Source organism: Phascolarctos cinereus, unplaced genomic scaffold, assembly GCF_003287225.1.
Source record: "Phascolarctos cinereus isolate Bilbo 61053 unplaced genomic scaffold, phaCin_HiC Scaffold_726;HRSCAF=1367, whole genome shotgun sequence".
Classification (NCBI taxonomy): domain Eukaryota; kingdom Metazoa; phylum Chordata; class Mammalia; order Diprotodontia; family Phascolarctidae; genus Phascolarctos; species Phascolarctos cinereus.
Genome location: NW_027556098.1, coordinates 372,572,884 through 372,598,632, shown reverse-complemented (window position 1 = coordinate 372,598,632; position 25,749 = coordinate 372,572,884). Strand labels below are relative to the sequence as shown.

At 48.4% G+C, this 25,749-nt stretch overlaps 1 protein-coding gene across 1 annotated transcript; it reads right to left on the bottom strand.

The window, feature by feature from the left end:
• Positions 1-14,217: 14,217 nt before the first annotated feature.
• TENT5B (terminal nucleotidyltransferase 5B) lies at positions 14,218-25,480 on the bottom strand. Its single transcript, XM_020983237.2, is given in 4 exon segments — positions 14,218-17,330; positions 25,000-25,334; positions 25,337-25,435; positions 25,438-25,480. Coding segments are annotated over 4 exon segments (1,512 nt in total). The 3' UTR covers positions 14,218-16,295.
• Between the last annotated feature and the right edge of the window lie 269 nt (positions 25,481-25,749).

Below are 25,749 nucleotides of genomic sequence, written 5' to 3'. Positions count from 1 at the left end.
TGTAAGCAAAGGACTTAAAATTACTTCCACCTTCTGAAAAATGTGTTATGGGCAATTATAAACTTTCTGGAATATATTAAAAATACTTCCCTGTCAGGCTGCATGGTAGCTAGAGTTATATGGTACGGATGACTCCAAAGGCTAAGTGAACAGGGGCCTGAGGGCCTCTACAGCTCCTGTCACACACACCCCCAACCCCCAGATTCCTGCAGCAAAGGCTGCCTGCCATCTTCCACACAACCATAGGTCCCATGACTTGGGCAGGCCCAGGCTTCAGCAGGGAAACAAAAGGTAGGAGGGAGGAAAAAACCCCAAGGATGGCCAGTCCAAGAGTAGCCAGAATAAGTAGGGTTTAGGGAAAAGGGTAAGAGCTACGTTCACTCATCCATATGGGAACGATTAGGTAAATTGACTTATCAGATAACATACATGGAATCAGCTTCCCAATTTCTCACTTCTGTAAGGGCAAATTTTAGTGTGTATCATGGCTCAGTTATTTTCCGGTGTGGGGTGTCCATCCTTTCTCCAGCAGTTCCTTCAGCTGTGCCCCCCTCCAAATGTAAGCTCTAATAGTCAATTCAAGATGATTCCACAAGCTTTTAAGCACCTGCTCTATGTCACTATGCTAGGCCCTGGGAGATACAAAGGAAAAAAATAAGCCTCGGCCAGCTCCATCAATCAACAGTCAATATTTATTAAATGCTTCACAGCCAGGTGGTGCAGTGGATAGAAGGCTAGGCCTGGAGTTGGAAAGACTCATCTTCTTGAGTTCAAATCCAACCTCACACATGCTAGCTGGGTGACCCTGGGCAAGTCACTTAACCCTGTTTGCCTCAGTTTCCTCATCTATAAAATGAGCTGGAGAAGGAAATGGCAAATCACTCCAGTATCTTTGCCAAAAAACACCATATGGGTTCAGGGAAAGTTGGACAAAATGACTAAACAATTAAATGCTTACTCTGTGCTAAACTACAGAAAGGTAAAAATAGGGTCCCTGCCCTCAAGGAGCTTACAGTCTAATGAACGAGACGACATGCAAACAATTCTGGATGAACACCAAATATATTGGATAAATTGGGGACAAATTCAGAGGGAAGACACTAGGATTAAGGGGAATTGGGAAGGGCTTCTTGCAGAAGGTGCCACTTTAGCTGGGACCTGAAGAAAGTTAGGGAAGCCAAGAAGCAGAGATGAGGAGGAGAGCATTCTGGGAATGGGGGACAACCAGTAAAAATGCGTTTGTCTCTGTTTCTGTCCTGGATATAGTTGTTGTTGTCAGTGGTGGTAGTGGTGGTATTGGCCTTGGTGGTGGTGGTGGTGGTAGTGCTTTTCCCACTCCTCTCGGACCAGGAAGACTAGCCTGTCTACAGACGCCCTCTCTTCCCTCCAGTGCCCAGCTGAAGGCTCTTCCCGCAGGGAAGAGGCCACTTAATCCTTGAGCAGACACGGGCCAACCACCATGGTAGGGGCGACGGATAGAACGACATCTGCACAGAAAAGTTGACCCCTGAAGGGGCCTAGGATAAGGCTTGGTAGATAATGGTCAAATTATTGACTGGTCTTATTTATGTTCTGAGTAAGGATTTTGATGTGTGTATATGTAGCTGTGTGGAAAAAGCGTCAGGGGTGTAAGCGTAGGCTATGTATGAATGTGTGTATAGGGTTTGGACGTTGAGTGGATGTATGTGTGAGCGAGAATCACAGTCATGGAATCTCAGAGCTGGGAGGAGCCTCAAAGACCAACTAATTCCAGGGTTTATGACTTTTTTTTTGATGTCCTGGACACCTTCAGCAGTGTCTGATGAAGTCCTTGAAACTCTTCTAAAAATAAGGTTTTCAAATAGTTGAAGAAAATGCTAAATTTCAATTAGAGATTAGTAAAAATAATGATGCAATTTTTTCCCATCCATTTTCATGGACCTCTTGAAATCTGTCCACGGATCCCTTGGGGATCCCAGGTTAAGAACCCTTGACCTGGACCAACCCCTTTATTTGACAGGTGAGGAAACAGAGGCTCAGAAAAGGGAAATGTCCACGTTCACAAACTAATCAGTGGCAAAGATGAGAGAAGTGCCCAGGTCTCCTGACTCTAAGATGAGGGATCTTTGTTCTGCTCTACCTTCTCTTTAGAATGGGTATGAGAGGGTGCCTTTGTGGGCTGTGGGTGAATGAGGGGACTAACTGTGAGTGAAGCTAATGAGACTCCCCATGTGTGACCAGGAAAATGTGCTGCCCCTTCCCACCCCAGTGGTGGCTACACACACACACACACACACCCCTAACTGAAGGGCAGAGCCCTACTCAGGGAAGGGGAGGGCTCAGGCATGTCCCTTCCCTGCTTGGTTAGTGTAAGTAATTCTTACTCACTCCTGGGCTATTTGGAGAATGCGGGGTGCCAGCTTTGGTTCTGCCCAACTGGGGCGGGGGGAGGAAACACTGATGGGGAGGGGGGACTGGGAGGAAAGGCCCATAAGAGCTTTGTTATTTCTCTAGCCTGAGTTCTGCTGCTAACTAGCAGTGTCACCTTGGCTAAGAGCTTTCTCCTCACAGCCTGTTTTTGCCTCTGTAAAAGGAGGTGCCTAATCTCTAAGGAAGTCCCTCCCAGCCCTGACATTCTATATTCTAAAGTCAGTCAGTCAACAAGCCTGTTTTTGATAGTATTTTCTATTTTAATTAAATTTTTTTAAGTTAATCTGCCCCTCTCATAACCCCCCCCACCTCATTGAGCAATTTTTTTTTTTAAAAACAGGCTTCTATGCGTACACGCATCAGGAAAAACAAATTCCTACCTTGGCCATGTCCAAATGTATATTTCTTTCTGAATATTAAGTTCATGGCCTCTCTATCTGGAGCTGAATAGTGTGTCTTTCCTCATCATTCTTTCAAACTAGTGGTTCATGTATTGATCACATTCTAAAGTCTTTAGCAATTATTTTTCTCTATAATGTTTTTTATCATTGTATAAATTGTTTTCCTGGTTCTGCTCACCTCACTCTGCAATCAGTTCATAGATACTTTCTGAGTTTCCTCTGAAAATGTCCATTTCATCATTTCCTATAATAGATAGTATTCTATTACATTCACATATCACAATTTGATTAAACATTCCCCCATTGGAAGATCCCTTCTTAATTTCCAATTTTTGCTTTCCATGAAAAGAGCTGCTATGAATACATGTGTACATATAGAGCTTTTTCTTCTTTCTTTGGGGTATAGTCCTAACAGTGGTCTAGCTGGGTCAAAGGGGATGCACAGTTCTGTCATAGTTCCCAATTGTTTTCAGAATGGTTGGGCCAATTCACAGCTCCAGGAACAGTGCATTAATGTGCCTGTTTTCCCACAGTCCTTCCAACATTTGTCATTTTCCTCTTCTCTCATCTTTGCCACTCTGATAGGGCTGAGGTGGAACCTCAGCGTTATTTTCATTTTTATTTCTCTAATTATTAGTGATTTAGAGCATTTTTTTCATGTGGTTGTTGATAGCTTTGATGTCTTCCTTTGAAAACTACCACTTCACATTTTTTGACCATTTATCCATTAGGGAATGGCTCTTAGTCATAATTTTGAATGAGTTCCTTATATATCTTGGCTATAAGACTTTTATCAGAGAAACTTACTTCAAAGAGTTTTTCCCTCCAGTTACCTAAATAAACATTTATTGTTTACTGTGTACCAGGCACTGTGCTGAGGCTGGGATACAAAGAAGGACAAAAAGAGTTCCTGCCCTCAAGGGGCTCACATTCTAATGGGGGAGACAAGTCAGTAAATAGGTACAAATTAGGTACATACAGAGTAGATGAAAGGAGTCTCAGAGTGAATGGTAGAAGGTGTAGACAGGAGTAAAAGTAGGACTATGGGAAGGCCAGTGTGGCTGGATTGTAGAAGGTGGAGACAGGAGTAAAAAGAAGCCAGAAAAGGGAGAGAGGGAGGGACAATGTTGTAAAGGACTTTAAATGTGAAACATAGGATTTAATATTTGATCTCATGGTAATAGGGACCTACTAGAAATTATTAAGAGGGGGTGGGGTGGGGAGGGTGATCTGGTCAAATTCAAACCTTAGGAAAATCACTTTGGTAGCTGGGTAGAGGATGGATTGTAATGAGGAGAAATTTGAGTCAAGGAGACCAATTAGAAGGCTAGTGCGATAGTCTAGGCAAGAGGTGATGAGGGCCTGAAATAGGGTGCTGTGTGTCTGAGTGGAGAGAATGAGATTGTTGCTGTTTAATAATTTTTCAGTGGTCTCTGTGACCCCATTTGGAGTGTTCTTGTCAAAGATACTGGAGTGGTTTGTCATTTTACAGATGAGGAAACTGAGGCAAATAGGGTGAAGTGACTTATCCAGGGTCACACAACTAGTATGTGTCTGAGGCTCAGGTACTCCTGACTTTAGGGCTGGTGATCTATCCACTGTGCCACCTAGCTGTACCAAGAATGAGACACATAGGGGAGATATTGAGAAGGCAGAAATGGTAAGATTTGGGGATGGATTAGATATTGGGGGTGAGGGATTGAGGAGTAGAGGATGACAGCAAGATTGTGGGCCTGGGTGATGGAGGTGGCAGTGCCTTTGTCAACAGTAAGAAGGTTTAGAGAGAGGAGAGTTTAGGGGAATGATAATAAGTTCAGTTTGGGACTGTTCTTCTAGTTCTTTTTTTTTAACTTGAAAAATTGCTCTTTATTTTTTTTTATTAACTTATTTTGATTTATCAACAATCACTTCCATAAGCTTTTGAGTTTTAAATTTTTCTCCCCCTCCCTCCTTACCTTCCTCCCCAAGATGGCTCTCAATCTACTATAGGCTATATATATATACATTCTTATTAAACATATTTTTTACATTAGTGATGTTGTAAGTAAGAATTAGAAGTGATAGGAGGAAACAAAACACAACAGAAGAAAAAAAATAGCAAATAGTACACTTTGATCTGCATTCAGACTTCATCAGTTCTTTCTCTGGGTGTGGAGAGCATTTTCCATCATGAGGCTTTTGGAGATGTCTTAGATTCTTGTATTGCTGAGAGGGGTTAAGTTTATCAAAGTCAGTCATCACTCAATGTGGCTGTTACTGTACAACGTTCTCTTGGTTCTGCTCACTTCACTCAGCATCAGGCCATACAAGTCTTTCCAGGTTTTTCTGAAGTCTGCCTGCTCATCATTTCTTAAAGCACAATAGTGTTCCATTACATTCATATATCACATTCACAGTTATGATTGCTATCTGTCTTTCTCTCCATCCTTTTCCTCCCCTTGTTTATGTTTTTCTTTCTCCTTTCTCCTTTTCCCTCCTCACTAATGTTTTGCTTTTGACCACTGCCTCCCTCAGTCCCACCTCCCTTCTATTAGCCCTCTCCCTTTTCTTTCCTCTTTTCTCCTACTGCCTGTAGGGCATGTTAGATTTCTATACCTAACTGATTATGTTATTCCCTTCTTGAGCCAAATCTGATGAGAGTAAGGTTCAAACAATGCTCATCTCCCTCCCTTCTTTCCCTCTGCTGTAATAGGTTTTTGTGCCTTTTCCTGTGATGTAATTTACCCTTGTCTGCCTCCTCCTTTCCTTTTCTCTCAGTACATTTTCTTAGTTAGATCAGATTAATTCACTTACTTGGATCCATTTAACCCACTTGATTAGATTTTTTTCATCATTACATCAAAGTCAATTTATAAACCACCCCCTTTATGTATACCCCTTTAACATGGTGTAATAACAATACAGTTCTTGTTACAAGTGTCATCTTTCCTTGTAGGGATGTAAAGAGTTTGCCCTTATTAATAACATGTTGTTACTTTTTGTCCCATTTATCTTTTTATGTCTCTCTTGAGTCTTGTATTTGAAGATCAAATTTTCTGTTGAGCTCTGGTCTTTTTATCAGAAGGTTTGGAAGTCCCCTATTTCACTGACTATCCATCTCCTCTCCTGAAAGGTCATGCTCATTTTCGCTGGGTAGTTGATCCCTGGTTGTAATCCAAGCTCCTTTGCCTTACAGAATATCATGTTCCACGCCCTACAGTCTTTTAATGTAGAAGCTGCAAGGTCCTGTGTAATCCTGATTGTGGTTCCATGATATTTAAATTGTTTCTTTCTGGCTGGTTGCACTATTTTCTCTTTGATCCGGTAATTTTGGAATTTGGCTACTATATTCCTTGGTGTTTTCAATTTGGGATCTCTTTGAGGAGGTGATGGGTGGATTCTTTCTATGGCTATTTTACCCTCTGGTTCTAGGACCTCAGGGCAGTTTTCCTTTATGATTTTCTGAAAGACACTGTCCAGGCTCTTTTTTTCATTGTGATTTTCAGGTAGACCAACAATTTTTAAATTGTCTCTCCTGGATCGATTTTCCAGGTCAGTTGTTTTGCCAATGAGGTATTTTATGTTTTCATCTATTTTTGCTTTCATTTGTTTTTGTTTGACTGATTCTTGCTCTCTGATAGAGTCATTAGCTTCCATTTGCTCAATTCTGATTTTTAACAAATTGTTTTCTTCTATTAGGTTTTGTACCTCCTTCCCCATTTGGCCAATTATATTTTTTAGGGACTTGTTTTCTTCAATGTACTTTTTTTCCAGTTGGCCAATTTTATTTTTTAAGGAGTTGTATTCTACAGTTAATTTTTGTCCTTCCTTTTCCAAACTATTGACTCTCTCTTGCATACCTCTTGTTTCTTTTCCCGTTTTTATTTCTACCTCTCTCATTTGACTTTGAAAATCCTTCTTGAGCTCTTCTAAGAAGGCTTTTTGGGCTTCAGACCAAATTCATATTCCCTTCTGATGTTGCAGATGTGGGTTTGTTGACAATGTTGTCCTCTTCAGAATTTCTGCCTTGATCTTCACTCTTCCCATAATAAGAATCTGTCGTATGTTTCTTTTTGCTCATGGTGTTCGCTTATTTCCTGGCCTTTAAAGAGACTGGGCTCTCCTGGGGGAGCAGAGGGCACTGACCCAAGCTTCTTGTGCTGGGAGCCTAAGGCTTGATCGTTGGCTTTATATGCTGGGGCCTCCAATGTTGGCAGTTGAAGGCTATAGGGTTCTGGCAGCTTACCTGGTGTTCTGTTCTAGTTCTTAACATCCTGTGTTCTAAGGCCCCTCCCAGCTCTGACATTCTGTGTTCTAGGTCCCTCCCAGCTCTGACATCCTGGGTTCTAAGGCCCCTCCCAGCTCTAACTTTCTGTGTTCTGCGTCCCCTCCCAGCTTACATTATATATCCTAAGGGCCCTCCCAGCTCTGACATCCTGTATTCTAAGTCTCTCCCAGCTCTGACATTGTGTTCTAAGGTTCATCCTGGTTCTAACATTAATGGTGTTTTCTAGGGGTCAGTCATCCATCCAACCCTCAGCCTCCATCCAAGTGTACTGAACCCAACTAGGCTAGGCCAGAAGGACACTCCTCCCCCCTTCCCCTTTGCCCCAGAAAGAGGAGGCCACCATGATCTATCTTCAATCTTTCATTTTTCTTGTCTCTAGTCTACCAAACTGGGAAGGTCTCTCATGGGTGTAACCATGAATATTCCTCCTCTCTGTCCTAAGTATGTGAAGATAAAATCAGCTCCTCTGCTGATAAGAAAACTCTTTAGCTGCCTTCCTGTGGGCCCAGGAGGGGCTGGGGATCCAGCTTCCCTTTCTGCCCAGGGCCCTCAGAACCTTGGGGTTGCTGTTTCTACCTGTCACCTGCTCTCCCACCTCAGCTACTCAAAGCATCTGTTTCTACCCCCCATTCCTAAGGGAACAAGACCTGGAGGCTTCCTTGCTCCACTCCCTGAAGACAGAAGCTATATATCCTTCATCCAGATGAAGTGGAGTCTCTCAAGGCAGGGGCTGTCTCTCTCCCCTCTGAGACTGGAGTCTTTTGAAGGCAGGGGCTCTCTTTCTGCCTGAAGGGGCAGTTTGGGGTGTTGGGAAGAGCCATGGATTTGGAGCCAGGAGACTTGTGTTTATAGCCTGGCTGTATTTACTGCAGGTTACCTGTGTGACCTTGAACAAGTCCCTTCCCCTCTCTGGTCCTCAGTTTCCCTATCTGTATAATTAGGTTATTGGACTGGATGCTCCAAACTCTGAATCCCATTTTAATCCATCTCCTCAAAATATCCAAAGCCTTTTCCCACAATGTGCTTAGAATACACTGGGAGACTGATGGTCTCATAGAGGGAGGATGGGAAATAGAGAAGAAAAACTTCCAGGTTAAAAACCTGGGGCCAACTATAAATGACAATAGTGTCACTATTGTGACACTAACAACAACAACAATGATAAACCACTTTATATCTTACCCTCAGATTAACAAGCTTTTTTTTTTCACAATAAGCCTGTGAGGTAGGCAGTGTAAGTGTCATTTTCTCCACTTTATAGTTAACTGAAGCTCAGAGAAGTTTAGATGACTTGCCAAGGGTCATCCAGCTAAGAAGAACACAGGCCACAGTGGGCATTAGAAGAGCTCAGGCCCCTTGGAGATGAGGAAGGGGATGGAGTGCCCTGCTGAGGGGGATGAGGCTGGCGTTGTCACTTGGAGGAGTCCCACAGAGTTTAGTTTTGAACCACCTCTTAATGGGTTCTTGTCCTCTCTAGTTCCTCCACCTTATTCAGGGAGGAAGTGAGATGAGTTCCTTGGCTGGGGACTCCCGGAAGATCCTGACTGGGCTGAAGTGGTGGTGAAGGCTAAAGGTTTAGGGAAGGAGGGGGAATAAGCATTTATATAAAACCTACTGTGTGCAGGATACTGGGCTAAGCACCTTGCAAGTAAGGGAATGAGATGGGAATGAACTTGGATGGGGGTAGGGAGAGGTAAAAGCTGAGATCCCTCCTTTCTCCCCTCAGCCTAAGGCATCCAGGAGCTAAGCAAACTAACTAGTGGTTGTCTGTCTCTCGTCCATTCTCTTGGAGTGAGGAGCCCTGATCCCTCTCTGCATATCATCATCATTGCCATCATCATCATCATCATCATCATCATCATTGTCATCATCATCTCCATTGCCATCATCATTGTCGTCATCATCGTCATCAGCATTATATTCTGAAGACCAGAGACCTCAATTCATGTACTAGTTCTCAGCATCTATCTCAGAGCTAAAAAGGGTCTCAGAAATAATTTAATACAACCCCTACTTTCTTATATTGCATAGAAATTTGCTTCCCTATAACTTTATTCATTTTTCAATTCATTCAATAAATAACTGTTAAGTGTCTACCATTCCTGGCAGATGCACCATCTTGGTCTTGGGGATACAAAGATGGATGTGACACAGGCCCCACTCTGCATCTAAGGGGTGGAGACAAGACATAAATTATGAGTAAAATTACCATAAGTGTAAATGTTGTTGTTTGTCCTGTTTTCAAAGAGGACCATCACGGAATGATGTCTTGACTTGTACATGAATTGGATTTAAGTGATGCAGAGTTGTACAAAGTCATCAGCCTCACTCTCTCTTCCAGAGTCACTGAAGTCCAGTGATAGGGCAAAAGTCAGGACAACTCTTGATGGCCAGGGATTCAGTGGATGACCTTGGTGTCTTCCATGTCTGACCAAGCTCTAGGCACTCCACAGTACCTGCTCCAGCCACCTTCATGGCCATTGCAACAAATTGTTCTCATCCACCCGTTTTGCCAAGGGAAGTCTTCACACTCTTAGGGTAGGCATCTCCCAAACTCACTGATGGGGCCTGTTGATTACCCTCAACATGGTTTAGTCCATCTGCTGAGAGTTTACCAGAGTGTCTGCTTTGCACGCTATAGCTTCTTGAGAGTCTGGACAAAGTGTTATATTCCCCAATCCCTCTCCTTTATCCCCACTCCCCCCTCCATTGCCACTTGTTCTGTCCTCTGATGTTAAGCACAACTGCCCTTCAGATATTTAAAGATCACTTTCATGGGGCTTCCTAAGTCTTCTCTTCTCCTGTTGAAACATTCCCAGGTCTTTCAAATGATCCTTCCAATGACTTTGCCTCCAGGCTTCTCACCCTCCTGGTTGACCTCTCCTGGACTGAGGGAAAGTTAGCTTTCACCAATCAAATGTAAGGTTTCTGAGAGCAAGGAGCGAGTCTATTTTTTTGGTCTCTGTGTTCTAGAACATAACATTGGGCTACTTTTTGAATCCTCAGTATCCCCTAAAATATGGCACCCAGAACTATCTATACTCTTTTAGATGGAGTCTGGCCACAGAGATAGACACAGATATACAGAGAGGCAGAAGCCAACATCTCAACAGAGAATGGGGGAGAGACTGTTGCCATTTCTAGAAACCTCTCCCCCTCCTCCCCACTGCTGGCCCATGATGGCACTCTCATAGGAAGATGAGAAGCAGGGGTGGTGGTGAACAGGCTATTAGGTCCTAAAGACTCAGTAGGTGTTTAATACACATAGATCCAGGACCAACCCATATGAATGAATGAAAAGCTTTGTTATGTGTTATGGGGATATAAATACAAAAGGGGCCTGGGGAATCCTGGAAGTGGCAGAGGATGAGGGTGCTGCCCCAATGCCTATCAGGCTGATGTTCCCAGGGGCTTCTCCTGGGGGAGTTCTAGGCACAGTTCTTCCCCATTCATCTACCCTGAACCTCCCCTAGCACTCTGGGAACTAAACACCATGGCAGGCAGGCCTCATTAGCCAAGCTGCTGACGCCAACGCTGGCTGACTGATCGACTTGGGCTCCTGGCCCAGGCCTGGCCTCAGAGTCAGAGCTGTTCTTCCCATGAGGGCTGTTTTCTAAATATACTGGCCAATGAGGGATGCTGGAGGAACTGTCAGAGCTCGGAGCAGAGACAGGCAGGGCTGGAGGGGAATTAGTTTTGGGCGTTAGGCGTACTATGGCCTACAGATGGGGGTGCTCCCGTGTCCCCTCACCCTGTGGTCATAGACACATGGACAGCTCCTAAAGTTTTCATGTCTCGTGTCTGTCACATACAGTAGTAGATGTTTGCTATTGAGTGAATGAGTGTTCCATATGTTAGTATGTTACATACTAACATATACATATAAGGTCATATGTAGAATAACAAATACGTGAATGAATGAAAAGCACCTACTAAACACCGTGTCAGGCTAAGCTCTAGGGTTCCAAATAGAAAAGAAGGAAGTCCCTGCCCTCAAGAAGCTTACATTCTAATAGGGAAAGAAAACACCACAGAGGAACAGTAGTCAGGGAAGAGAATTACAGTATAGAGTGTCACAAGGAAGGTGGGCATAAGCATTTATTAAGTACCTACCATGTGCTAAGCATCTTACAAATTGTATTTTATTTGACTCTCACAAGAACCCTCAGACGGAGGTGCCATTATCTCTATTTTATAATTGAGGAAACTGAGGCAGACAGAGGTGAAGTGACTTGCCCAAGGTCTCACAGCTAGTGAGTGTCTGAGGCTGGATTTGAACTCAGATCTTCTTGACTACTGTGCTACATAGCTGCTACTAGAGACAGGAATATCTGCCTTTCCCCTTTGGTGTCAAAACTCCCATTTTTGTAACACTGTGATCTAGCTGGCAGCCAGGATCGAGCACTGGGCCTGGAGTGAGGAATACTGAATTCAAATCTAGCCTCAGACACTTACTAGCTGTGTGACCCTGGGTTAGTCACTTAACCACTATTTGCCTCCGTTTCCTCAACTGTAAAATAGAGGTAATAATAATAGCACCTGCCTCTCAGGGTTATTGTGAGGATCAAAGGAGATACTATTTGTAAAGTGTTTAGCCCAGTGCCTGGCACATAGTAGGTGTTTAACAAATGCTTGACTCCTTCCTTCCTCCTAGCCCTGACGTTCTACGGTCTGAACTCCAAAGCCTCCCTCAGTTCTGACCTTTTATTTTTTAAAGGTCCCTTCTAGCTCTGACATTTGGCCAATTGGCACCAACTGGCAGGGGCAGTTCTATGCGGCTGTGGAGACTGAGTCACAGATATAAATAAGGTCTACGATATGGTCTGTAACCCAGCAAAGTCTTAATACACCTCATCACAATTTGGGGCTACTGCCCGTCATCCACTTGCACATATACATTCATTTGTACATGTACAAACACAACCTTGTGTATACACACACACACATTGATCCTTGCACACTTAGATGCCCTCCCCAGGTCAGCACAGTCACATCCCCCCCATGCATACAGGAATATACTCCCCCGATAGAGGCATTCATGGACATATATGTGTGCATACATGGGTATGTGCACACACAGACACATATGTGTATTGCATATATGCACATGTATATATACATGTGTATATGTGTATACACACACGCACGATTTGACACTTATTATGTACAAATTCCTTTACTGGGCTGTAGGACAAAAAGACAGTTCTTGCTTACAAAGAATGTATGTTCTACTAGGAACTATGCCGTGTATACAGCTCATACAAGATAAGGATGATGGGTGATGGGGCAGGGATAGGGACAATTTTGAGGACTGAGAGAGCATTGTCCCCTGAGGACATCAGGGAGGCTTCATGGAGGAGGTGGCATTTGAGCTGGGCCTTGAAGGGTGGACGTGGCTTGCCTAGACAGAAGGAGGGACGTTCTGTGTGTAGGGAGAAGTCCGAGCAGACAAAGTGTAGGCCTTGTCAGTGTTGGCAGACGAGATTGGAGAAGCTAGTGATGGCAGGCTGGAGTGTCTTAGGTGTCTTAGGCTTTTGTCCTGTTGGTAGTTGGGAGCCAGTGAAGATTCTTGAGCCAAGGAGTCAGAAGCGCACTTCAGAAAGATTTACCAGACTCCCTAGGGGCAAGGCCTTGAGACAGGGAGAGGGAAAGGAGATTCTGAGCTGCCTTATAGGCTTCCCTTTGTCCCGTCGCTGACACTGAGGAGCCCCATTAGTAAGCTTTGGTCCAGCTAGTGTCCTAAGCCATCTAAAGCAAGCAGGAGGGAAGAAGGGGAGATTCAGTGAGGTCTCTTTTGGATTAGACCTGGGGCAGGCTGGATGCCAAGACTCCTGTGTCCTGACTCACCTCGCTCACTGCCTTGCTTTTTCTACATCAAACTCACCACTTCAGAGGCCCCTAATGAAGGTGAATAAGTTAAGGGCTTTGAGATCTCTGGATGAAAGGGACTTTGGTAAACAACAGCCATATTGTCATGGTGACTTGGCAGGTGCCTCGGGGTGATGACCTCTCCCTTCCTGGGCCCTCAATGGACAGAGTTGCCACCATCCCATCATTGTGCACCTTTGGATGGTCCATACTAGGCTTAGAGATGTCCGAGTACTGCTGACAGGGGCAGAGGGACTCCCCATCCCTGAGACTGAAGGCCCCTCCCATCCTGGGCAGTGACCCAGGGGCAGGAGCTGTCTAATCCCTATCCTTCACCCATGCTCTCATGTCAGCACTGACGTAGGCAGGCCCGGTGCCAATGCCTGGGGGAGCTGGTGATCCAAACTGTTTTTGTTTTTTTCTTGGAGGCTGTATTTCCCAAGAGGCATAGGTCTCTTATATTTGCATTACCCTCCTACCCCTCCCCGACACTCCCAGCCAAAAATCAGTTCAAGGGAACAGAATGAGAGCAAACCCCATGACCATCCCTGGGAAAGAGGACTGGGAGGCTGGCTCATTACGGATTCCCACTCCTATCCAGGCCTACAGATGGGGTAGGAGAGTGCAGAAGCAAATGTAGTAGAAGCAGCATTGCATGATAAGAGAACTCGGGTTCAAAGGCTCAGCTCTGCGGCTCACTGGGCTTCCTGATCTTCAGACTAATTTCTTCACCTTTTTTTAAGCCCAGAAATTCCAGAGGCAGATTTAGGCTTCACATAAGGGGAAAACCCAACAGCTAGAGCCTTCTAAAAGGAGAACTGCTGCTTGGGAAGGCAGTCTTCCCTTTCCTGGAGGTCCTCCAAGCCCAGCTGGCCTCTTGCTAGGGCTATTGTGGGGGGGATTTGCCAGAGGTGAGGAAGATGACCCCAAGAATTCTTCTGCCTTGGATCCAATGAAGCCTAATAAAGCTTCCATCATTAAGAAGGCCAAGGCCTCTGAGGCACGTCCCCAGGGCCATTCTGGCCCAATTCACTCCCAGGTCGGGGTTGTCTTGGGTAGATCCCCTTTCCACCCTGCCCCTGCCACGGCCTGCTCTGGTCCAGTCCCACAATCCAGTTACCTTCAGCAGCTGGTTTAGCCTACACAATGGCCAGAATTACAGAAGAATGTCTCTACCCAGCCAGGAAAACTGCACATAACGCTGAGGGCAGGCCCTGAAAAGCTCTACTCCCTCCCACCGCACCCCAAGTCAGAGCATACATAGACTCAAAATAGAGAAAATAGAAACTTTATTTTATTTAATGAGAGGTTTCTGGGTTCAGTAGCCCTGTTGTGTCACCCTCCCACACCTGAGACCCTCTGGGTCCCCTCCTCAATTCAGTCAGTTCCATGAGGGGATTGGGTTGTGCCTGTTACTCTACATACTTCCCCCAGGCTTGGCCTCCAGGTTCCTTTCCTCCTTAAAGATCTCCCCCCTCAAAAACACCGAGCACCCAGACATGGGGGAGTTGGGCTCCTGAGGGAAGGAAGGGGTATACCCAGAATAATCAGAACCTTCCCAGCTCCCCACGGGGTATAATTGGCCTTAAGTCTGGTCACTGGCCACTTACCTGGCCCCAGCTCCTCCTTCTCTCAGGGGTGATGGATGAGTGTTTGGGCCTCTAAGGAATAAAATGACATTTTCATGGCCCCTCTACTTCAGGGAAGACTTCAAGGCTAGGAGTCTTCCCAGAAAACAATTCAAATCTTGGGGGAGGGGGAAGAGAAAGACCACTTAAAGGCCCCCAACTCACCCTTAGGAAAGTACCATCCCCCTACACCTTTAGGCAAACAAACCAGTCGCACTCATTGGAGGGGCAAGGCTTGTCTCTGCAGAGAGAAATCTTTATTGTCCAAGACCCAACTCAGCTGGGGAGTTAAGAAAGCTGGCATACACAGGGAGACTGGGAGTAGCTCGGGTGGGTAGGGACAAGCCAGGCTCTTTATCCTCTAACCCACCCCCACCCCATTTGTGGGCCACAGAGAATAAAAAGAATCAAAACAGGTTCAGATTCAGAAAGCCAGGTGGCCCCCTTACCCTCTCCATGAAGGGGTAGGGCCAGGAGGCCAGGGGCACTACACAGATTTGGGGGTTGATCTCTCCAGTTGTTGAGTTGTTTTCAGGTGTGTCCAACCTTCCCTGATCCCTTTTGGGGTTGGCAAAGATATTGGAGTGGTTTGCTATTTCCTCCTTCAGCTCATTTTATAGACTAGGAATTGAGGCAAACAGGGTGAAGTGACTTGCCCAAGGTCACACAGCTAGCAAGTGTATGAGGCTGGATTTGAGCTCAGGTCCTCCTGACTCCAGATCTGGCACTGTGGCACCTAGCTGCCCTTAGCTCTCCTAGCCTGTTAGTAACCCTTCTCTTCCTAAGGCCAGATCTCCATCCAGTTCCTACGAGATCAGGTCTTCCTTGGGGGGAGTGACTGGGGAGGAGGAAATCCAGGCTGCTTATGCACGTTCCATGGGGCATTTGGTCTTCGAAGCTGGGCTGGCATCATGCCCTCTGTGTGTCCTCAGCCCCCATGCCTAAACAAGTTCTAGAAAGCCAAGATGGCAAATTTCTTCACTGCATGTGTCCAGATAGCTGGCTTGCCATGCTTCAGTGTCCCCCAAAATGTCTTAAAACTCTTTCCTTTCCAGGGCCAATCTTGGCCCACCTGACATATACTCAGAGGCAGTGAGAGGCCCTCATCAAGGCTGTGCATCAGAGTGGCCCCAGGAGAGGTTATACTGTAATTTCCCGTGTGCCATTGTTCAAACACGACCAGGTTCCTGTACAGGAAATTTCTCACTGCCCCCTCCCACAGTCACACTTGTTTTGGCGACACACCACACACATCAGCCCCATATCGATGCCACCCTCCCCCACCTTGTTCCTCAGGCTTGGCTCTGAACAGCCTTGACCTGTCCCCCGCCAAGGCACATGCACAAAGGGAGGTGACCCTTCAGAGACTGTTCTTATGGTGGGCAGGGAGCCTGGCCTGCAGGGGTTTTTAGCCACAGCTGGAAGAATGGGGTCTTGACAAGACTGTTAAAAGAACTGAGGACTAGGTTGACCCCATGCTGTGAACCACCCCCACCCCCCAAGGCTGTGGCTCCCCGTTGCTCCCTCTAGGCCGGGCTTGATCAGTACCAACTCCTTTAGACACCCCAAACCCCGTCCCCACCCTCAACCCAACAGCAAATAGGTAAGCAGCATCTAACAGTGCTAGAGCCTGATGCGGTTGGGGATAGATCCATGTTTCCCCTAGCTGGCTCGGGTTCCAGAGGTGAGGATGGGGAACCCCGCTCCTCCACCCCTCTCAGCTCAGCTACAAGGCAGCCAGGTTGGGTAGGTGGAGTGGCCACAGGCCAGCAGTGGCTGGAGGGGGGTCACATAGTAGTTGAGGGCAGGGGCGGCCCCATCACTGCCAGGGTAGGAAGTAGGTTGGTAGTGCCAGGCCAAAGCAGTGCCACCCACAAGGCCCTGCTCCGCCAGCGCCCTCAAGGCCAGCATGGCGATGAGGTCCAGCGTCTGGCGCCGCTCGTGGCCCATGAGGCAGACAGTGCTCTCGTTCACCACCCGGTGCAGGGTCACCAGGCAGGCATAGCAGGCAGGGCCGGCGCCCCCACCAAAGTGGGCCTGCAGGTAGCGCTCCAGCTTGCGCCTCTGCTCCCCCAAGTCTGGGAAGTCGATGAAGAAGCGCGAGCACATGTAGCGCTGGAGGGCCTGCGCGTCGGTGCCAGGGCAGGGCCGGAAGCCGCGCACGAGGAGGTGGCAGTACTTGAGCAGGCCCCCGCCTCGGATCTCCTCGGGATTGCGGGTGGCAATCAGTCGCTGCCGCAGGTGCGCCAGCGCCTCGTCGAAGTCCCCGTACAGGCTCTCGCCCATCACTGTTGGGTGGAAGGCCTGAGACATGGGCGTGGACGAGCACTGACCATACAGAAGCATGGAGTCCAGGATGATCTGGAAGGAGTCCACGCTGAACTCAAACTGGCGTCGCAGGCGGTCCACAAACTTAAGCTCCACGTTCTTGCCACTGTTGTTGGACAGGGAGATGAGGCTCCAGCGGTCCGTGTCCGTGCACACTTTGACCAGCTTCTGCACATAGGCCTCCGTCAGGGTCTGGGGCGTGATCTTGGCCCGGTTCACACCGGCTGGGAGGAGGTCCAGGAGGCAGGCCAGCACGGCGTCTCGCACCAGCTGGAAGGCAGCCTCGTCCTGTAGATCCACTCGGAAGATGAGATCCACATCCTTGTAGCCCAGGCCGTTGTCTGGGTGGAGGACGTGGCTGGCAGCGGAGCCGTTGAGGCGGACGCTGTGGACGGGGACCCTCAGCTGCTCCAGGCGGCTCCGGACCACCTGAAGAGGAGAGAAGGGAGTGAGACCAGGTGAGCACAGCCAGAGGTGAAGGATCCCCTGGAGGGAAGGCCCTTCCTGGTGAGGAAGACTCTGCCCTGATGGATGGGGGAATGATGGAGGGATGGGGGAAGAAGACAGTTATCACCACCTATACTTGTCAAGCACCGGCTGTTTGTGGGACACTAAACTTGGCAGAGGCGGAGGAAAGCCACAGGATAAACGCAAAGAATTGTGTAGCACAGCAGACCTGGCTTGGGAAAGGGCCAAGAGACAGGAGGCCTCGTCCTAACTTTGTCACCGACTCGCTTGGTGACATTGGGCAAGTCACTTCTGTCATCAGGACTCAGAAAGAGTGGTACTCTACTGACAGTAACGGCTGTTTATACCAAGCCTGCGCTGGATGCTGCTGGGTTCAGTTAGGATAAATTGGAATCTTGACTCACAGCCATATCACCTCTGGGGAGACCTTGGGCAAAACACTGAATGCCCGAGGCTCAGTTTCCTTTTCTGAGAAATGGGGACAAGAGCTCTTCTCCCACAAGGTTGTGGTGAGGATCAAATGAAATCATGTGTACAAAGCCCTTTGTAAGGCTTAAAGCCCTATTTCAGCACCTGTTACTCTTAGCTGTATAAAAGGCCTTCTTCACAAAACCTTGGAATGTAAGGAATGCAAATATACCCATTTTGCAGATGAAAGCAGGTGCCCAGGGTAATAGCCACTAAGTGGCAGGACTCGGGGGTCCTGGTTCCAAGTCTAGGGCTCTTTTGACTGCTGGCATCAAATCCTACCCAGCCTCTTTTACAGTATTTTCAGCACAGTGAAGAATCCAAGGCATTTCTGAGTCAGAAAGCAGCCAGATGTCATCACTGAGTCAGTCCCATCCCCAAGAGAGAAGCTTCCCTTCAGCATCACTGGTGAGTAGTCTCCTACCTTTGGCTCTGAAGGGGGAGCTCACTGCCTCCTGAGATGGCCCCATTCCTCCGTCAGAGGACTGTCAGACGGTTTTCCCATGGGCCAAGCCTCAGTTTGCTACCTACTTCTCCAGGTTCTGCCATCTGAGGCCAAACATGAGTCTTCGCCCATGAGAGCCCTCCAGACACTGGAGAACTGCGAGGTCTCCCCAGGAACCTCCTCTTCTGCAGGCTAGGCATTGCAAGCTCCTTCCTCACATGGCACAAAGCCGATGGCTCTCACTGTGTTCTGCACTGGTGGCCTCCTCCCAACAGGACAGCCAAGAATACATGCAAAGGGCTTTGCAAAGCTCTGTATTGATGGGAGCTGTTATGGGAGTCAAGGTACTCTGGAATCCATCCATCAATCAATCAATCAATATACCTTTGTTAAGTACCTACTATGTGCAGCTATGGTGCTACGGAGAGTGCCTGGCCTAGAGTCAGGAAGACCTCTTCCAAGTTCAAATCAAACCTCAGACACTTACTTACTAGCTGTGTGACCCTAGGCAAGTCACTTCACCTTGGTTGCCTCAGTTTCCTCATCTGTAAAATGAGCTGGAGAAAGAAATGGCAAACCTCTTTAGTACCTCTGCCAAGAAAACCCCAAGCAGGGTCATGAAGAGTCAGACATGACTTGAAAAATGACTGAACAACAAAGCACCTACTATGTACCAGGCACCGACTTAAGCAAATACTACGCACTTCTAAAGTGCATTTTACAAACATGATGAATAACTGCATACCCCGTCTAACAGATTCAGGAAGACTTAAGTTCAAATTCAGACACTTGCTAGCTGTAGGAACCTGAGTGAGACACTTCACCTCTGTATGCCTCAGTTTCCTCATTTGCAAAATAGGGATAATAACTGCACCTATCTCCCAGGATCAAATGAGAGAATATTTGTGAGGGGCTTTGCAAACCTCGTATTGTTATATCAATGCTAGCAATTAGCAATTTCTATTATTAGGAGAGAAATTAGAGCTAAGATTCCATTGGTATATGGAATTCCCTTTACCAATGCAGGTTAGTACCTCCTCAGCAACTTCAGAGTCGTAGAAAGTTGTCAAGGGCACTTGAGAAGTTAAATATTTGTCAGCAGCAGAAGGGGGAACCCAGGAATTCCAAGGCTAGCTTGATGCTTTCTTCATTACACACCACTGACTGTGATTATCAGTCAAAGTCTGCTCAGATAAAATCTGGGACCATTGAAGCTCCTTTCCCTGCATAGGGCCAAAGCTCTCTAACAGCTGCTTTTTGGGGCAAAGCCCAGGCAAAAATGGAAGAATAAGGTTGAAGAGTGTTTGGGCAAGGGTTTGGGGCAGCCCGAAAGAATTGGGCTGGCTAGGAATGGTCCTTCAAGAGCAATAATGCTCAAATGATCTAATGCTCCTAGACCCCCAAATTCTTCTGCAACTTCTTCTCCAGCTTGGTGCTAAGTCCTGTATGGCTTCCCTCCCTAACTGTGAGCTGGTGCAGATAAACTATATAAATGCCTGGGAGACATGAAGTAATCAAGTAATACAAGCTGGGTGGGGTCAAGTCAAGGAAGACTTACTGGAAAGGGGAGGGGATGGAGGTCAGAGATGGGTTTGGAAGAAGAAGGGTGGGACATATAGTAGTGGAGGAGGGGAAACTCAGGACACCTGAAAGGGGAAGCATGGGACCATGGATGTAGGATTGGAAGGAAACTTACTTAGATGGTCCAACCTTGCCATTTCACAGATGGGGACACTGGGGCCCAGAGACATTAAGTCACTTGCTTGGAATCACACAGCTAGTTAGTAGTAGAGCCAGGACATAAACCCTGGTGCTCTGATTCTGATGTCTGTACTTTTTTCCCCTAAACCACATTGTTTCTCTCAAAAGCTGGAGTTGGGTGAAAATTCAGAGCTGAATGGTTCCCCTATGGACAAGACCCCTCTTGATGGGAAAGGAAACCTTCACCTCCTTGCCCCAGTGGAGGTCCCGTCAACCCCGCCATGGCCACCCCCATGTTGATAGCAGCTATTCAGAAGTCTACAAGACCACAGAGGTCCTCAGGCCCCAGGAATTCTCTGGTATTATCACTAATCATGTGTGGGTAGGAAAATCAGACTACACCTAGAGATGAAAATGTATGAGACCTATGGCTTCAGGGGGTGAGAAGGGTAGATGGGTGGGCAGGGCTCAGGGATATCCAGGTATTGGGAGCTGGGCCCCAGCCCTGACCCTAGCCATTGGGTAGATGCCCAAAACTTTGGAGGGGTTTGGGGGAGAGCTCAAGCAAGTCACTGCTTTCACTCCGCCATCTTGGCTCCACCCCCGATGCCCAAAACTTTGGAAAATGAGATATGGACAAGAATGGAAATCAGTTGACTTGGGTTCTGTTAGGTCTGTTATTGACCTTGGGTAAGTCACCTATCTGAGCCTTAGTTTCTTCATCTGCTAGAATAGGGGTACTCACATGCTTTCCCTCCCAGAGGGTAGGGTTGGGAGGATCAGGCAAGCTAAGGGATATAAAGCACTTTGAAACAGAGGAAAGGAGTTTCTTCATCTGAAAGGGAGATGACTGGCCCACATATGAGCTCTCATTGTAGCTGGGGCCAGCTGCACCATCTGAATGACCAGTGAGGACCAGGAAGCCTTTTGATCCAGATGTTATAAGGATCCAGACAGGCCTCATCTTCTTTCTTCTGCAGCCGAAGGGGTAAAGATAACAGTTCCCGCCCCCTCCCCCAACCAATGCCCATCTGTGTAACAAATAATAATGATTTCCAAAGCATTTTTTAGGCTCTTAAAGTAGCTCTCTTAAAACCAGCTTGTGAGGTAAACAGTATGATGATATCTCCATTTTTACAGATGGGGGTGGGGCTAAAGGGCTGAAATAATTCACCCAAGGTCCTACAGCAAGTGGGAGAGCTGAGATGTAAATGGGAGACCCCTATCTGTAGGTTCAGGACTCTTTCCATGAACTAGAATGCATTGTCTGTGGGAAGCTGGGGGAGTGGGGACAGTGCTCACACCGACCTTTTTTCCTTTCACTGAGAGACAACCAAAACCACCTGTAGGCAGCACCCAAGCTGACTTGTCCCAAACACTGATGCCAATCTGTCTCTCCCCCCACCCCAGGGCTGGGGCATCTGGCTGGGTGAGGAGGTGGCTCTACTCTCATTAAATCCTCCAGCGTCAGGGCTTGGGGCCCGCTGTGTCAGCCGGCCTAGAGCTGTTGTCTCCCAGGTGTGACGCCTCAGATACTGACACACCCACGGGTGCCTCTGAGGAGCTTAGCTCTGCCCCAATTTGAGACTTTCCAATGACTGAGGGGGCAGCCTTGCTTGCCTGCTGCCAGAGAAGGCCCCTCTTTCCTCTGTAGGGCACTGAAGTGGCCCAGTTAGGGGGTGAAGGAAAGAGATAAGCTCCCCACAGTGAGCACAAGCTGTTCCGGCATTCATTGCACGTGCCGCTATGTCTGTAAGGTGCTAGTGACACCCCTTCTCATTCTAAAAGCTGCAATGGGGGCCCGAGAACCAGGAGGCCTCAGGATCCCAGAACTTGAAGAGACCTCAAAGGTCATTTAAGCCAACCCCTGTTTGCCCATGAATGTCCTGAAAAACACTCCCAAGTGATCACATCACTGGAGATGCCTCTGGAGATAGCCCACTTTACTAGGAAGGAACTCCTAGCACACAGTAGGTGCTGAACTGAGGTTTGTTGACTGCCCAATTTGTCAGAAGTGCCTCACCACAACTTGAACCATTCCCTCCTCATTTTGCCCCTTGGGGCCAAACTGAGAATCTAATCCTTATTCCACATGAGGCAATCCCCTGCCTATTGGAAGGGAGCTATGGCATTCTTCCTTCTAAGCCTTCTCTTCTCTAAGCTAAACATCCTCAGTTCCTTCAGGCCATCCTTATATGGTATGGTCTCCAGTCCCTTCTTCCAGTCCAGTCAACCCCGAGTTGCCATAGTTGGCCACAACCTGCCTGGGTCCCAGCTGCTGGAGAGCATCCAGCCGACCCAGAGAGCCCTGGACGTTGCTTTCAGAGCTTACCTGCACCTGAGACCCTGCCAGATGTGACCAACCTAAACTCATGCCCCTGAGAACTGGCAAGCAAGCAGTCTATGGCATGAGTACAATGCCAAGAGCTGGGGGTAGGTGGGTCCATCCTATCATGAATACTCAGCGGCAGGAAGGAGTGCTTAGTTGCTGATTCCAAAAGGCATCAGGAAGGACAAAATCTTTGGGTCCCAGCCCCTGATTCTGCTAGAGTCTGGGAGAAAGGATAAGAAAGCAAGGTCCCCCGAGCCTCGTTCATATGTAGATGCTATAGCTGCACACTCTCCCCCCACCACCCCAGTTTCCCCTTTCTCTCCTTCATCCCCCAAGTCCTGGCTTCCCTCTAAATTCATAGAGCTGCAGGGACCCTTGGGAAGATATATGAAAAAAGCATTATAGTAAAGAAAAACTACAGAAAAAGATTCCAGAACTCTGATCAATGCAATGACCAAGCAGAAGACTTTAGAAGACTGGCTGACAGTGAAGCCTGCCTTCTACTTTTCAGGAGAGAGGTGGTGGACTACAAGGACAGAATTAGGCATACATTTTCAGACAATGTCAATGTGTTGATTGGTTTTCCTTGATTCTGCATGTTTGTTATGGGGGGGATGTAGGGGGGAGAAAGAGGAATGTGAAAAAGAGGAAGGAGCAGCAATAAAACATCTAAAAAGTAAAGGGGGGGGAAGGAAAGAAAATCTTGAATTTAGAATCAGAAGGCCTGGTTATGACATTTCCTAGCTCTGTGACCTTGGGCAAGTCACTTCCCCTTGAGTCTCTTGTTTTCCCATCTGTGTAGTTAAGAGGTTGGACTGTGTCTATAAAGTCCCTTTCTGGTCTGCTAACATTGGGATTCTGAGATCATCTAGTAGTTCAACTGCCTCATTTTATTTTGTTTGTTTCGGCAATATTTCCCAACAAGCACTCCTCCTGAAATATACTACCCAGAAATCAATGTGTCAACTGTTAGCATAGAGCAGGTAGGTCACCTAATCATAGATTTCAAACTGACAGCATTCTTAGGTCTTCTAGTTTGTGTCTCTCCCCCTCCCCCCTTTTACAAATGAGAAAACTATGCCTTTCTATAGAAATGAAAACAGGCTCAGAGAGGGCAGGGGACCCTCCCAAGGTCACACTGTGAGTTGTTGCTGGAGCCAGGACTCAAACTCGGGTCTCCTTGCTTGCAGCCTAAGGGTCTTATTTCTCGCCTCTTTGCAGGAGGGCAACTCCCAAACTGGGCAGAAGCCTGGGTCCAACCCCAGGTATTTAGAGACAGGAGGACTGGACTGAATCCCAGACAGGGAATGGGGGTGGGCGGGAGCGAGCATACGGACCCATCGAGGGATTCACCAGCCTGGCTCTGGGCCACCCTCCTGGCACCAATCCCTAAAACTGTAGTCAGTGCCCTCATGGGTTTGGGAGGGGGGTAAGGGGCACACCCTGGGCAGCTGAGATGGCAGCTGAAGCCAGGGAGTGGCCTGGCTCACCTGGGCAGCCACTGCTCTGAGATGACAGTAGGAATCCAGGCTGGATTTTCCTGTTTCTTTAAGATGGGGACTTTCCCCTCAGCTCCAGAAGCCCAGGCTTGGGTGCTGGGGTGGGAGGGGAATCTGTGCTGCTATGGCCTGTTCCAGGGCAGCTCCAGCTGCAGAGGGGACCCCAGGACAGCCTCCCCATCTCAGAAAGATAAGACCCTAGATCCAGTGAAGAATGCTGAGACCCAACAGAAGGCAACCTTCTACCAAGGCATTGGGTGGGGTGGAGGTAGGGGGGTGGGCAGAGGTAGAAGAGAAGGAAAGAAGAGTAAGGAATAGGCTAAAGCCCCTCCAGCGCCTTAGGGCAACCACTGGGAGGCAGCCAGACTCCCTCATTCCCTCCTCCTCCCCCACTAGCATGCTGTCTGCTGGGCGTGTGCAGCCCCTGGCTCTTGTCCAGCCACGGGTTTCACCGTCTCAGCACATATCTCAGTTGGTGTATTCCAGCCCCCAGCCTGTTAGCCTGACTGAGCAAAGGGCAGAGAAGGGACCTCCAGTTGAGGGTGGAGATGGGAGGGAGCTAGCCCTGAATTTCTGGTCTGGGTGAGCTTTCACCCTACTGTGAGGGGCCCGGGGTGGGGAATGAGGAGGAAGGGAGCTTAATTCTGTGGCAGAACACCCTACAGCCCGACCCGTCACTGCCCCTCCCCACCTGCGGGACTGTTCTAGCACCATCTCTGAGTATCCCTTTGCAGGGACAGTTTAGCCCGATTCCAGCCACCCACCTCCAAGCCACACTAATCCAGCCTCCCAGGCTCAATGGGGCCCGAGCCCGCATCTTTTCTCATCTGCAAAACAAAGCCGAACTAGATAATTTCTAAGGTCCCTTCCAGGGCTAACATTTCAAGATTCTTAGCTCTAACATTCCATGTTCTAAGGTCCCTCCCAGCTCATACATTCCGAGGTTCTGAGTTCCCTCCCAACCCGGACATTCCAGGTTCTAAGGTCCCTCCCAGCTTTGACATTGCACGTACTAAAGTTTCCTTACTACTCTTATTCAAGGTTTCTCTACCCCAACTGCGCCTAGAGGGAGGCGTGTCCAGCACCCCCAGTCCTTTGCTGCAACCATCGCGGGGAGAAGGGTCGGGAGAGAGCAAGGGGGAGAGAGGGACGGCCAAGCCTTGGGCACTTGAGTCCCGCACTCACCTGCACGATTTGGCGCGGCTGCACGGTCAGCGTGGGGAAGTTACCACGTCCGTGGATGGGGACCTCCTCGCCCAGCAGGGCATCCAGTCTCTGCACCTGCGTCCAGCTCAACCGGCTGAAGCGCCGTCGTGGGACTCCGGAGGAACGCTCCGGGCTGAGACCCCCTCGTTTATGGGTAGAGGCTGCCGCGGGAGTGACCAGGGCCGGGGGCGCCGCTGCAGCCGCCGCCACCGCTGCTGCGTCCGGGCTCGCAGCCCCGCTCTCAGACGGCATCTCTGGCCAGACCCAGGAGCCTAGACGGCAAAAACCGGGAGTGGAGAAGAGAACAGGGGGGAGGGAAGCAGGCGGTTGTTGGGAAGGGGGCGGCGGCTCTGCGGGCTCCGGCCCCGACGTTCCCACACAACCGACGGGGTGGACAGGACAGAAAGCCGATTAAGGTGCGCTGGGGCCGGCTCATATAGGCTGCCCCCCGCCTGTCCATTGGTCCGCCGAACTGTCGATCAATCCCCTCTCCACCCCCGCCCCACCCCACCCCCGCCCTTCGGGCTGTCATTGGGCGGAGAGGATTCCACTGGCTTTGCATGAGCGTCACCGCTCGCCCCAGGCGGCCAGAGATTGGCTAAAGAGTGTACCCCTTCCCCACCTGATTCCGAACTCTCCTTTGGGCCGGCCAAGGGATTCCACTCTCGGATAGGTCAGGGCTGGGCAGCTCTAAGAATTAAAGGGACCGCCTTAGGCGGCCGACTGGAC